The sequence below is a fragment of the Strix aluco genome, chromosome 24 (genome assembly GCF_031877795.1).
Source record: "Strix aluco isolate bStrAlu1 chromosome 24, bStrAlu1.hap1, whole genome shotgun sequence".
Classification (NCBI taxonomy): Eukaryota; Metazoa; Chordata; class Aves; order Strigiformes; family Strigidae; genus Strix; species Strix aluco.
In genome coordinates, this window is record NC_133954.1 from 4450056 (window position 1) to 4464746 (window position 14691).

Here is a 14691-nt window from a genome sequence, read left to right on the forward strand (position 1 = left end):
ACATGGCTACTCCCAAGCTTAGTTGAGGAGCCTGGGCTGAGGAAGGCCCTGGGAGGGCAGCAGCTCCACACGGCTTGTGGCAGGGAGGAAAGGGAATTCCTCTTGCTCTGGATGTCACTGTGCTGGAGGAGAAATGCTCAGATAGACAATGTTCCCAGAGAATAGCAGGAGTGAAAATGAGGTGAATAGGCTCACAGTGTACATCATCCTCCTACTTCCCTCTATGCTCTGGGTTTCCTGGGGAAAGTTTCTGGAGAGATGCTGAGAGCAAGGAGAGAGGCAGGGGGTTGTGGCCAATTATTCTTTAAGGCGAGTCAAGAAGCTCTCCGAAGCAGTGCTGTCACCAGCAGAAAAGACTACATAGAGGATTGCAGCTGAGGAAGGGAGCTGCTCAGCTGCTTCAGGACGTTCCTGAGCATGATGATGCAGGAACCTCCCAGAGCCTTAATCAGCAGTTGGCTCGGTCAAAGAGACACTGCCAACTTTCTCCACACACATCTTCCAGCCCCTTGCAAGCTGTTGTGGTTTAACCCCAACCAGCAACTAAGCACCACACAGCCACTCGCTCACTCCTCCCCCCTGCCCCCATGGTGGGATGGGGAGGAAAATCGGAAAGAAAAAAAAGCAAAACATGTCAATATAAAAAGTTTAATTATTGAAATAAAATAAAATATAATAACACTAATCGTAATGAAAAGGAAGATAACAAAGAAAAAGAAAACCCAAGAAAGACAAGTGATGCACAATGCGATTGCTCACCACCTGCTGACCGATGCCCAGCCAGTCCCTGAGCAGGGATTGGCCCCTCCTGGCCAACTCCCCCCAGTTTCTATACTGGGCATGATGCCCTATGGTATGGAATAGCCCTTGGCTAGTTTGGATCAGCTCTCCTGGCCATGCTCCCTCCCAGCTTCTTGTGCACCTGCTTGCTGGCAGAGCATGGGAAACTGAAAAGTCCTTGATTTAGGATAAGCCCTGCTTAGCAATAACTAAAACATCACTCTGTTATCAACATTATTTTTATACTAAATCCAAAATACAGCACTGTACCAGCTACTAGGAAGAAAATTAACTCTGTCCCAGCCAAAACCAGGACACAAGCAAAAGCTCAAAAATGAGTTAGGAAAACATGTTCTGCTGGAGCACTACATCAATACAAAGATGTCCCACAATGGAGAGATCTTCCTGCTGGGGGCAGGGTCTGCCATGGGGCAGGTGCTAATCAGTCTAAGAAGGGAACAAGCACACATGGCTCAGCTTCCTCACCAGAGAGGCTGGCCTTGTTCATGACATCTCTTGAATTCACATCACCATGTACCCCTGAATTTGGGAGAGTCTTCACTGTCCCCATGGCTGGAGAACAGCACACAGTATTCAGCACTACAAGGCCTGCCAGGACAGACTGTCTGCAAGCGAGGAACTGCTTTCCCTTCTGCTTGCCTTTTCTTCAAGAAAAAAAAAAAAAAAAAAAAAAAAGGTGAAGATCAAATGTGGAAACAAGAAAGGAGAAGGCAAGGCAAGATGCACTGCTGCACAGGGTGTATTGCAGAAATCGTGTCTGCTCTGTCACTGAGTGACCTGTGACTGAAAAGACAGTTTTCTGTCAGAAGTTCTCCCAGTTGCTGTGAGAGGGGAGCACAGCCCATCCTTGCTATCAGTAATGGCCACTTTAGATTCTGCAGCCCAACAGACAGCTCAGGACAGGCATCCAAGATACATGTCAATCACTCCCTGACTGGGGAACATTCTGGAAACGGGGATAAGAAGGGTCATTCCTGTGTGTAAGCCCTTGGGTTTACATAACGGTCAGAGCTGGTTTATGATCTGCATTAGTGCAGACAAGAAATATGCCACTGCAAGACCAACTACGCAGGGAGACATCTCAATCCTTTGGCAGATTTAGTCCATCTTGGGCTCCTGGAAACAGTTTAAGATTTTACATACTCTTGCAAGCAAAAGGACAGGAAGAGGCAAGTCTCTCTGTGCTTGAAAATGTCTGCTGTTAATATTTCCATTCAGGAGAAGCCTACACTGTTCTCCTGATCTACTGTTATGATTCTACAAAAACACTATCTCTTGTACTTTAAGATGATTCTGCTGTTGCTGCTACCAGAAAGCATCGGTAAGTCTTCAGTTACTTCCTGGAATTAGAGCAGGAGCTACTGCCAGAAAATCTTGTCCAGTAACTTCTAACTAAAACAGTGGGAAACCCTCTGGTGTACCTTCTTTCCCTCAAGGAAATCAGGGGATTGAAGGTCAGTTCCTTTTGCTCACATCCATGTGAGTCTCCTCATTTGAAGTCAGTTCCAAGAAAGGGCTATTGTCTTGAGGAGATGTGGGCTGTGAGCATGTATAGGGAGGCTCTACAGAGAGACCTGGATAGATTGGATCGGTGGCCAACGTTAACGGGATGAGCTTCAACAAGGCCAAGTGCCAGGTCCTGCACTTGGGCCACAACAACCCCCTGCATGGCTACAGGCTTGGGGAGGTGTGGCTGGAGCTGTCTGGAAGAAAAGGATCTGGGGGTTCTAATTGACAAGCAGCTGAACATGAGCCAGCAGTGTGCCCGGGTGGCCAAGAAAGCCAACAGCATCCTGGCTTGTGTTAGAAATAGTGTGACCAGCAGAAGTAGGGAGGTGATAGTCCCCCTGTGCTCTGCACTGGTGAGGCCACACCTGGAGTGTTGTGTCCAGTTTTGGGCACCTCAATACGAGAGAGATCTCGAGGGGCTGGAGCGAGTGCAGAGGAGGGCAATGAGGCTGGGGAAGGGCCTGGAGAATAAATCCTGTGAGGAGAGATTGAAGGAGCTGGGACTGTTTAGTTTGAGGAAGAGAAGGCTGAGGGGAGACCTCATCACTCTACAGCTCCCTGAAAGGACGTTGTAGAGAGGTCGGTGCTGGTCATGTCCTTGGAAAGCAGATGGGTTCTAACAAGTTTATGGATAGAGAGCCATGTATGGGTGATAGACATTAATAGACCAGTGCTTTTAGATAAGATAGAGGTGGTAAACCAGTGGGAACCACTCTTGTTGTTCAAGAAATTGGCTGAGAGAATCTGCACGTGCTCCGAGGAAAAGTACAAGGTGAGGAGGACTGTGAGCCTTCCTCCAACAGACCCCGGAGACGCCCCCCAGGAGGCAATGGGCAGGTGCAGAGAGAACATAAACTGCTGACACCGGCCTTTTGAACTAACCCAGCCTCACTCATGCATATGGATGTGTGTGTTATGTGATGCCATGAATATGTATAGCCACACTCGATAAGTTTCTGGTAAAATGTGCAGTGGGTGTGTAAGCTTTGTGGAGAAATCCCCTTGCACCCCGGCCGGAGTAAACATACCAACATACCTGCTGGATAACTCTATTTGAGTTGTAGAGCCTGTTTTCCACAAGTCAGTACCCCACAAGGATTTAAAAACAAACCTACCCTATTTGGTAATGTATTGGCAAAAGAGTTGGAACAATGGCAAGGTAGCAGCAATCATGTTACTTTACTGAAATATCTAGATGATTTAATAGGAGCTGACACAGATTCCTCCTGCATCGCATATGCCCAAGAGCAGTGTGTAAGTATGTGGCCTTTCTTCTAAGCTGTCTCTTTGCTCTCAGCCTTCAAGGTAGGAGACCTGTGGGAGCACGAATCAAGTGGGGTAACCAAATTGCCTTACTCCAAACATCTGGAAACAGCCCAGCAGGTCAGACCACCCACCAGGGCTGCTTGGCGCGCGGCTCCACCGTGCCCTCGGCCCCCTTCCAGCTCCCTCTCAGCAACAGCCTCCTGCAAGACTTCCAGGGCACGGACACACTCTCCCTACCCGGGAAGGGGTTTTCAGTCCCCATCTTGGGCGCCGGTGGCGAGGAAACCAGCATTCCTCGAAGCGCGCGTTGCTCTGGAGGAGCCGCGCTCGCCCGCACGGCCGGGCCGGGGAAAGATGGCGCCCGACAGAGACCCAGGACGCGGCGTTTCCCCGGCAACCGCTCCACGGCGGTGGGGGCCTGGCGCGGGGAGGGGGCGGTTGCTAGGAAACAGCCGCGCAGGCGCAAAGGCGCCGAGCAGCGCGCGAGAACCGCGACCGCTGCCTGAGGGGCGCCGGCCCCGGCCCGGTCCCGCGGCATGGAGCTGGAGGAGGAGTGCGGTGAGGCTCGGCGTGGGGTCCCGCCGAGGGGAGGGGGACGGAAGGGGGAGGGGGACGGAAGGGGGAGGCGGCCGCCGTCGCTGCGGGCAGGGCCCGGCCCCGGGTCTGTCTCCGTGCAGTCTGTGCCAGAGCCAAGCAGGCTCCAGTGGGTCGTTGATTATTTTAACTAGGCCACTGTTACACTTGGTTCTGGTGCGGCTGGGGTCCGGCCTTTAGGAAGTACCTGGATAAAGTGACTTAATTTGGTTGAAGTGTCGCTCCTCTCTGTAGCTGTTGTCCCAGCTGGCTCCAGATGTACATTTTCAGGATTGTTGGGGATTTGTGTTTGCATACAGTACGGGACAGGGGTCTCGTTGGCACATGGCATTGCTGTGGAGGCTTTGCTCGTTGCAGCCTTGTGTTAACTGTAGCTATTTACCTGATGAAGCCCCTTCCTGTGATTTTTTTGTTTGCTGCTTTATGTACCTCATCCTCTGGTACTCATCCCTGTCTCCTTCCTTTTACTGGTAACACACTTGGTCTGATCTTGTGTTGAGCCAGGTCACTGAGAAGCTACTTCTGATTGTTCTTCTAGGGGTATCTGAACCAGTACAAAGCTTGTCAACCCTTCTTAATGATAAAGTCTTTAGTTTTCAGCTGTTCTGATGACCTGAACTGGCTAATGAAGGTCAGAGCTGCTCACAGGTGGCAGAGCTGGCAGCAGCGGCACTGCACAGCTGAGATGGAAGAAGGATTTGGTCTGTCCTTCCTTTCTTCCTGGTGGCTCGCAGCGTGAAGTCTGCTCACTGTGAGTTGTGGAACAACATCTTAACCAGCTGTCAGCCTGTGGGCTGATGGAGCTCCCTGCCCTGGCTGTTGAGGCAACTGAGCACCAATACATGTCTAAGAGAAGGGGGGGTGATAGCGGGGAAGAGGCTAAAGCAGCAGCAGCCCATACTTAGATCTGTTTAAGCTACTGTGTAATCAAATCCTAAATGTGCTAAAAGCCTGTGCAAAAAAGAGCAGCAGAGCAGAAAGGATGACAGAAAGCAGAAAGGTACACACTGGCTTCCTGGTGTGTACCCCACATGCAGGCAGCAGGGGGGACCTGTGTCATCTTCTGGCTGCCTCTCTTCCTCACTGAGAATATGAAAATGTGGTTTTTTAATAGAGGTATTAATATTTATATTTTATCTATAAATTATATCACGTATGCATGCACTCATTCTGCTTCGCTGTTCAGTGCCTAGATTCCTGGGTGATTTAGCTGGTCTAGTAACTCCTCAGCTTCTAAATAATTGCATGACATGAAAAATTTCATTTACAAGTCACGTGCACCATGTTAGGCATGCTGCTTCCTCAGAAATGAAGCTAAATTGCCTGGCATTCTTCCTCCAGCAAAAGTAGTTGTTGATCAAAAAAGCTGTGGTTCAGACTGACAGTGCTCCTGAAGGCACTGGTGGGTGTGTCATCATCCCAGATTCTCCTCTAAGATAGCTGGAAAAGTGCTGCTGTTCTCATTCGCTTTGAGTAAGTGTGGTTACCTACCTAATAAGGTAACTTAAAGAGGAGTTATGCTCAGTGCTACTGACTATTCTGTCTGTTCTGACTAACATTCCAGTCACCTCAGACTTCATAATTAATTTGTTTGGTTATGCAAAACAGGTGCCTGCTTTAATGAGTGGTTTCAAACTAAGAACAACTGGTTTAACTCCCCGAGATCACAGCCCTGATGCGGTGGTATGGTTTTTTTCCCGCTTCGCTGAGTTAGTGATGTTAGATCTTGTCTTTCTAATTAGTTTTTTTCCTCTCTGTTTTTCTGTTCTACTAGATGTTTTGGATCCAGAGAGATTAATACCATGTCCATATAATAAACATCATCAAATCAGAGCCTGTCGTTTTCCCTATCACCTTGTAAAGTGTAAGAAGGTAAGCTGGTCTGCTAAACAAGGCACTGAATGGGAGTAATTCTGTGTGTGGTGTCATTCTTGTTGCATTTTCTGGCTGACCAGAGTAAGTTCCTGACAAATAGCCTTGTTAAGGCTTTATTTCATACAACTCTATTATTTAGTTAGTAATAGCTTCAAGCATATGTTAATTCACCCAAGACCAGTGTGGCTCTGGTGAAAGGAGATGGAGATTCTTCATGGTTAGGTCAGGGAGGAAATTCTGGCCTCTTCCAGCAGCTCACTCAGCAGTACATTTTTCCACTTAAGTTGAAGAGAGAACTCAGTCTGAGCTATGTGCACCCCTTCTGGCTAGTCAGAGTAGAAGTGTTGTGAGGTTGGAATTCCTTCTTTGAGTGCTGGAAATGCAGCTGCCTAGCAGAGAGATTTTTTTGTTATGTTTTCCTAATAACTGTTTAATGTGCATCTGGCAGAAACTGCACATCCTGGGCTCAGCACATATGGGAGAGGTTTTTTTCTCCCTCTCCATCTTTTATCCAGAATTTGAGTACAAATCACTTAATAGGAAGCATTTTTTCCTCTTCTCTGCTGTTTGTTTTCTTTAAACTGGCCAGGTGCTAGCATCTGACTGGGTTTTTGCTGAGACCTTTTAAAACCCCCTTGTTCCTCCCTAATTTTGCCAATGTCTTTTTAAAATAATATAACAGTGCTGTGCCTTCCAGTTAAGATGAAGTTGTAGGGTGTGTGTCCTGGTATTGGTACTTATAAACAATTCATTTTGGTGGAACTAGGGCCTTAAAAAATATGAAGTAACTAGTGAAAGTGGTGGGCAGAGCGAAGTGGCAAGTACCTCCACCTCTTCAACATTCATAAGGGCTGAAATTTTCCTTGTTGACCCGCTGTAAATTTTGGCAAGAATGTGCACGTATGCTAGGTGAACAGTGTTGGCAAGTAAGCTCTTACCCATGTTGGTTTTGCCCTTGTGTTGCATAACTGATGGCCGGTTTTGGCAAGCTTGCCTGGTTAGGAGGATGAGGTGAGATAATGATCACCAGTCAGACACAGTTGGTGTCTGTAAGTAATTAGCAGAAGAAGGGCTCGGGGATTATCATCTGATCCATCTGAAGGTGCAACTGCGTGATTATTTGCAGCAGCAAGCATCTGGATGGAGATTGTCCTTCTTGTTTGGTAGTTTGTTGAATTTCCTTTGCATACCCTATGCATAAAATCCAATTAAACGCTTCCACCTGCCTTGGCTTCCCATTGCTTTGTGCAAATGCAGCCCTGCCACAGAAACAGGACACTGCAGGCAGAGCAAGTTGAATCCTTCCAGCTTGAACTGTGTTAGCATTGAGAAGCTTCTGTTATGTGGCCAGAATAGCTTGCTCAAGCTGGTTGAAGCAAATGATGGACACATGAGGACACGGCAGCCCTGGCTGTACAGACCAGGTAGTGACAACTGCCCTGGATGTGCCTGCGGCCTGCGCTGTCATCAGCAGTAGTGAGCAGTGTCTGTGCAAGGCCCTTGTGCCTCCGCATCTGCTGCGGGTGCAAGTCTGATCCCTGACCGCCAGAGCTGCGTCAGCCAGAGCCAGGCAGGCACGGGTACAGTGGCAAAGTTGTGCTTTTCCCAGTAAAGGCTGTATCATTTGCAGGGGCTGGGCTAACTTACCGTAGTGACAGCTGAGCACTGCCAGTAGAACCTGTGTCTGTGATAAAGTTTTCGTTGAATGGTGATCATCTAGCATTAAAGTCTGCAGGTGGAATGCTACCGTCTCCCTAGCTGTTTTGAAAGGTTTAAGGAATTTCTCTGCCTTTGTGCCTGCTTATTTAAAAAATGGTTATCTGAATAGTTTAGATTTGCCTGACATCTCCCCCCTGTTGTTTTCAAAATAGTTTCATCTGTGCTTTAAACCATGCCATACTGCCAGTTGCAGCAAATTGTAGGGAGTTCAGCTGAGAGTGTGTTTCATTTCAGTCAACTCAAGGGTGGCTGAGTTTCTGAGTGAATTGTGTTTTAAAGAACAGTCATGTTAGTTTCCTCTGCATTTTTAGTAAATGTCTGAACAATATATTACCATTCCTTTTTTAGGCTTTTTTTTTTAAAGCAACATCACAAATATCCTTGGGTTTTTTTCTGTGGGTTAGCAAGAGATAAGTGAACTTGAGAGATATGGCACATGATTTTGGTTTTCCCTTGTCTAGAGCTACCCTGAAGTTGCAAAGAAGTTGGCCACGTGCCCTTTCAATGCTCGCCATCTAGTTCCTCAAGCTGACCTCAGTGATCACGTATTGAAGTGCAGTGACAAAGGGTTAATTGAGCAAGATATAGGTAAGAGAACCACCTGTGCTCTGAGATGTTTGTTCACCCTGGAGGCTGACATCTCCTGTCTGTAAGGATAGCTCATAGAATAACCAAAAAGTGGGAGTCAAGTTATTGTCTATAGTTTTGTGTGACATGGCAGCATCGTGAAAACTTGAGTCTGACTTGCTTTGATTTATTGGTTAGGCTCATGAGAATATTGCAGATACTCCTGGTAGACCTTGCATGTATTTTGTTACTGGGCTCGTTGAATAAAAAGGTTTCCCACTAGACTGTGTATGTTGAAGTACCTCCAGCAGGAGCTGAGATACTTTAATGACCAGAAGGACAGACCCTTCTTTTTGTAAAGCTGGTCTCCCTTTGTTTAGGCTTGACCACTGCTGCCATGTGAAAAGTTCATTTCACCAAACAGATGTTTAAGCTGTGGAAACCCCTGCAGCTGTTCTCCAGGGCAACCTGAGTACTTCACTGAGCATGGGGCAGCCCCTCTTCCAGGCTGCTCTGCTGCTGCATTTGCATCATCTGCCCTTCAATTAAGATTGAAACCTTCTGTCCAGTGGGGGGTGGGGGGGGCTGTCCAAAACCCCCAAAATATTTAGGAAGGCATCCTGTGCTATGCAGTGTCTTTTCCATCCCCTGCAGTGGCTCTTTAACTATTGCCACACTACAGAGCAGATAGATAGTTTTCAGTGCAATTGTTGCACTGAGGCTAGCAGTGATGCCTGCATTCATGTAAGCATGTTTCCACTGCACTCAAGCATCCCTGGACATAAAGTTCCAGGGAGCAGAGGCTCTTCCTTTTCATTGAAAAAGGCTAACTCAGAGTTGCTCGATTTCAGATCAGTACCTGACTTCTGGGTGTACCTAACCTGTCTGCATTGAGCAGGATTTCCTCTAAAGCCAAGAGGTGTTTTACAGCTTGATCCAAAGAACTTACTGTCTCTGAAGCAGGACTGACAGCTAGTCATTGAGTTTTCTCTCTTCCTGAAGAAAATTGGTCCTCTGGCTTCCAGAGAGAGCAGATGAATGCAATGAGCACGTGGCAGGCACCTCCATGTGATGAAGACTGGGAAACAGGTGAGGAACTTCCCCATCTGCCACGCTGATGCCTTCTCCCTGGTCCTGTCCTTCAACTCCACTTGGAACCATGTGAGTCCAGAGATGCTGTTCACTTGGGTCTCGCTTGTAGGACACCTTGCTTATGTTCATTCCTAAAAACACACATTTCTCCACCCAGCAGGCTTTTCTTGGTATAGAGAACTATTCAACATGCCTGCCATAACTGGCATGGAGATGTATTTCCAAGCGTCTGCTCCTTCCAGTATAAGCTTTTATACCTTATGTGCAATTATGACAATGGAAACATAACTTTTATGTTCCTCAGTGAAATGAGTGAAGCAGATACATTCATCATTAGATCAACTTTTACTCTCTCTTGAACAACAGAGATGTTCCTGATCTGGTGGTGATTGCTGGAGTTCTGAACCACAACATCTGTTTCCTTTTGCAGAGTTGTCAGAGCAGTCAGATTCTCCTTTTGTTTGGGGCATGATCAACTCTGGCATAAACAGGTAGGGAGTGTGAGTTTGATTCCTTACAACAGTGTTTTGTATAGAGCAGTGTTGCAGCCTACTCCCAGCCCAGCCTTGATGGCTGGACACGGGCTGACTTTGCTGCTGTGCAAGCCCTGGGAGGAGGGATACTGATGAACGGTGGATGTTGTTAGGGTGCTGCTTCGGGTTTACTTCCTTTCTCATGTGACTGGCCCGTGCAAGGGAAGGAAGCCCTTAGAAACACAGATACTGTCTGCTCTCGCATGCATGTGGCAGGGCGCTCTTCCTGCCCGTGGCCTGTGTTCAGTTCCTGCTGGCTGGCTGGCCAGCGTGCAGCGGTGAAAGGTGCTCAGCCCTTACGCTGACTTTGGAAGTGTGGCCAGGTGCCTCCCTCTGGAGCCTTTTCAAACAGTTGCTGAGCTCTGTTGAGCTAATGGTTAGCTAGCAGTCCCTTGTGACCTCCTGTCACCTTGGACTTGGCAGATGTGCTGGCATTAGGGCCCTGTGTTAGCAGAAATCTCCCCCTCTTGCCCTTTGCAAAGTGTAATCACAGTTTGGTTTGGGGAGTGGGGAGCTTCATGGCCAGCTGCTAACTGGGTGGAGCTGCCTTGCCTGGTTTCATTGATCCGACAGGCTGTGTACAGGGTGGCTGCAGGCTGTGTACAAGATGTGATGGCACTACCAGCCTTGCCAAAGGATGGTTTAAGGTTCGTCTAAGCCCATATGTAACAGCAGTCCTGCGCTTGACAGCTCTGCAGTTCTGTATGAGCTCAGCCATGATATACCTCCCCTCCCATAAGGGGTGGCAGCAGTGCTATCTGTTTTCACTTGTTACATTTCTGGGAAAACCTTCTAGTGTCTAGAGCATATGTAGCTCTTCTAAGCACCATCACCTCCGAGTGGCAAAGCACTACCCCCTTACGTCCCTGCTCTCCTCCGTGCTATAGTAAAATGCATAAATTTGAGCAAGTGCATTTGTCAGGAGAAGTAACTGAAGTCTTTCAGTTCCAGTACCACCTTTGAACAGAAGAATTGCTTGCCTTCAAGAGTACGTGCCCCTGAGTCCTTCCCAGATGCCATATTGTTGTAAGTACCATGCATCTAGTTTTGGCACTGTGACTTCTGTAGATTGTGACAGTCACTGAAATCTCTGGCTGCAGCAGTGCTTTATGGGCACCGCTGCAGGGACAGGAGGGGTAGTATAGAACACCTGCCTCCCTGAGCACAGCTTCTGAGGGAATCTGATGCTTGGATCATCCTCTGTATCTTTTCTTTGAAGCATCCTCTGATTCTTTATTTCATATTCTTGACAGGCCCTTCATTACAGTGGTCCAGTTTAAGCAGCCCTGCTCCCCAGCCTCTTTGGCTCTGTCTCTAAACAAGTCTTTTCACACTATCTACTCTAACCCCTTTCACCCCCCACCCTCCTCCCCTGATTTAAACCAAATTATTTCCTTGCTTTGTGGAACTCTGCTGTCAGATGCAGCTAAGTCAGAGCAGAGGTAAAACTAGGGCTGCGTAAACCAGCACTACTGGGGGAAAAAAACCTATCAAATTCCATCTGGAGGTGAGAGGGAGAAAGCTTCCCATGTTGAAGTGTCTGATGCTGAAATCACACACCATTATTTGCCGTTAGCATCAAAGCAAAAGCTTAAAGGTGCTTGTAGATAAGCCTTGTTGCCGAGGTGGCAAGTGCTGCTTCAGCAAAGACCACTCTCACTTGGGGGAGTGGAGGAAATTCTTGTATTTTTCTCTATCTCATGCCAAAAATGTGTCTTGCCCTTTTCAGAGTTTGGAGTATTAGCATCTCTTCCCCCTGGAAGTTCGTTCTCCCAGCACTAAATTGCTCCCTTTCTAGAACAGTAGAGCTCCTGCAGATGGCAGATACTCTCTGAATCTGCTGGCAGGACTCTGTAGACTTGGCTGTTGCTGCATGACAAGTTTTTGCAACATTTGAGTTCATAAAACCGTCCTTGGTTGCCAAATCTTTTCCCCAAGAGTTTATTTCATAGGTTACCCTCATCTTCATTTGGTGATCTTTGTTACACTGTTATTGAGTAAATGGACTGATAAATTTACACAGCACCAACTCAGCAGCTTTTCCTCCTGTAGTTAACAGGAAAACCACAGGAGTTAGCAAGTCTCTGTTGGTTCACTTGTTGAATGGCAGTGCTGATGATCTGTGAAGTTGTTCTATTTGCTCCAGTGATTTGGGAAGAGCAGGAGAACTTCTGAAGTGGTGATGGCTTTTAAGGGGTGGGGAAGGGGGCTGATTTAAAGTAGAGAAGGTACCATCTGAGGTCTGAATAGGTTCCTGATCAGAGGAGTGATAGTGGGAAACAGAACAGCAAGGGGGGGTTGCACATACCACTAAAATCCTGTCCCTTAGCTTGATGCTTTAAAATAAGTGTAAGCATTTGCAAAAGAGGCCCCTTCAGAGTTGTGTGATGATGTTTTCTGTGAACTGTAAACGAAAGGATGCAATTACTCTGGGCAGGGAGGGCGGGAGAGGAAATGCCCTGCAAGAATGGCAGATCTGTCTGAATTCAGGCCTTGGTGTAGCAGGAACTATTATAGTCCCATTGCAGTGGAAGTCAAGAAGCACACAACAGAGTGATTTCCAGGAGTTTCTACCCTGCACCATAACCATGTGTCTTGCATCTGCAAAGCAGCACTACATATTGCTGTTCTCAGGATTGTATGGTGTCTGGAGTGAATTCTGTGGAACCTTTACTGGGCATTTGTGAGAACATTTGGTTCTTTGCTGGGGAGGTGCTGTGGTCATAACACCTGTAGCTAGCAAAGTCATATTTGAGGGCCTGTTACAGCCTGGAGAGCATAAAGTAAGTTCTAAGAGTTTCTCCGGCCTGTAAAGAGGCTGAGACTTCCTACTGCATAATGTTTAATTAAAATCATCTGCATCAGCCAGACTGATACAAGGAAATGATCACCTACTTTGCAACTTACTTATAGCAACTTACAATGATTTCTGAATATTGCTTAAGAATCCTGCTTGCCCTGACTGTTCTGTGGAAGCTTACCAAGGACTACTGTGTTCATCAAAACAATGCAGTTTTCTGTGGAAACTTACCAAGAATTACTATGTTCGGCAAAAATAAGAGCCGTGTCCTTGGAAAGCAGATGGGTTCTAACAAGTTTATGGATAGAGAGCCATGTATGGGTGATAGACATTAATAGACCGGTGCTTTTAGATAAGATAGAGGTGGTAAACCAGTGGGAACCACTCTTGTTGTTCAAGAAATTGGCTGAGAGAATCTGCACGTGCTCCGAGGAAAAGTACAAGGTGAGGAGGACTGTGAGCCTTCCTCCAACAGACCCCGGAGACGCCCCCCAGGAGGCAATGGGCAGGTGCAGAGAGAACATAAACTGCTGACACCGGCCTTTTGAACTAACCCAGCCTCACTCATGCATATGGATATGTGTGTTATGTGATGCCATGAATATGTATAGCCACACTCGATAAGTTTCTGGTAAAATGTGCGGTGGGTGTGTAAGCTTTGTGGAGAAATCCCCTTGCACCCCAGCGCCAGAGTAAACATACCAACATACCTGCTGGATAACTCTATTCGAGTTGTAGAGCCTGTTTTCCACAAGTCAAGACCTAGAAGTATTTTTTTCTGTGCATGCACTTTTTCCTTTTTATTTTGACAGCATCTCAGTTTGTCCACATAGGATATGTATAGTGGACAATTTTGGTTTTAAACTACGTTGTCATTTACAGATACTTCTGTCTTCTTCCTAGAAAGCATCCTGATCGCACCTCTGCAGCTTCAAGCCTTAACTTTGTCACGTGGGTGCGTGGTGCTTCAAGTCATAAAATAATGGGGAATCCTCTGTGAATTGCCTACAGTGTGTATAATACCAAACACATGAAATTGAAAGAGTATGCTCAAGTACTTGTCTAGTTTCCCTTAGAGTTCTGTAGTTTTCTAACACTTAAAACATGTTTGAGAGTTGTAACAACTGTTCTCTTTTGGGAGGGCAGGCAGGGAGGGGACAGGAATGGTTTAAATCACTAAAAATACATGTTTAGGGCTGTGTAAATGTTTGGATCCAGCAGTATATTTCTAAAAATGGGTGCAAGGTACAAAATGGGATCTAAATACACAAACACAAAGAACTCAGAAACCAGACATGGTATTTGTCTAGAAAGAAATTAATGCCTTTTACATTTTTAAAAGAATGTTTCTCAAAATACTAAATTTTCACCATTTGTATTACTACCTATGTAAAATAATACATGTTGACTAGAATGTGCAAAGTTAGGATTAAAGTTTGGTTCTGTCAAGATTCTTGTTGGCAATTTTGAGTAAAAAGGTTATGAATACTGTTGGACCCATTTTATATTTTGAAGACATCTGCAGTGATTTGTTATACTCTTGTTCTGTTGAATAAATAAATGCTTACACAGTAAGCCCTCCATTTGACCTTTTATTTGATTTTTTTTTTTTGTTGCTGTCACTTTGAATGAAAGTGGTGACAAATGTCAGCTGTTGGATTGTTCCTGGTTTCACTGCATTATAATTTTACAGATAGATGCCATAATTGGGCCCCATTATCCTGAGCTCATTTAATTGCCTGCTGGTGGAAGGCTGGCAGTACTTAGAGCAGTAACTACCGGCTTTTTGCTGGGTCTTGCCTCCTGCCTGCGCTGCAGAGGAGAGCTGTGGGTGCGCCTGCTCGTGGGAGCCACCCTGTCCCAGGGCCCAGCACTGTCCTCCCACAGCCCAGCCCTCCGGGAAAGGACCAGATGGGCCTGCAAGGTCATGACCGT

General features: G+C 46.7%; 1 protein-coding gene across 1 annotated transcript; it reads left to right on the plus strand.

The window, feature by feature from the left end:
• The first annotated feature begins 4010 nt into the window (after window positions 1–4010).
• On the plus strand, window positions 4011–14331 carry LOC141934120 (gametocyte-specific factor 1-like). Its single transcript, XM_074849424.1, has 7 exons — window positions 4011–4134; window positions 5945–6042; window positions 8226–8352; window positions 9334–9420; window positions 9854–9914; window positions 10902–10982; window positions 13660–14331. The coding sequence occupies exons 1-7, from the start codon at window positions 4113–4115 to the stop codon at window positions 13754–13756; spliced, it is 573 nt and encodes a 190-aa protein (XP_074705525.1). The 5' UTR covers window positions 4011–4112; the 3' UTR covers window positions 13757–14331.
• Window positions 14332–14691: the final 360 nt, after the last annotated feature.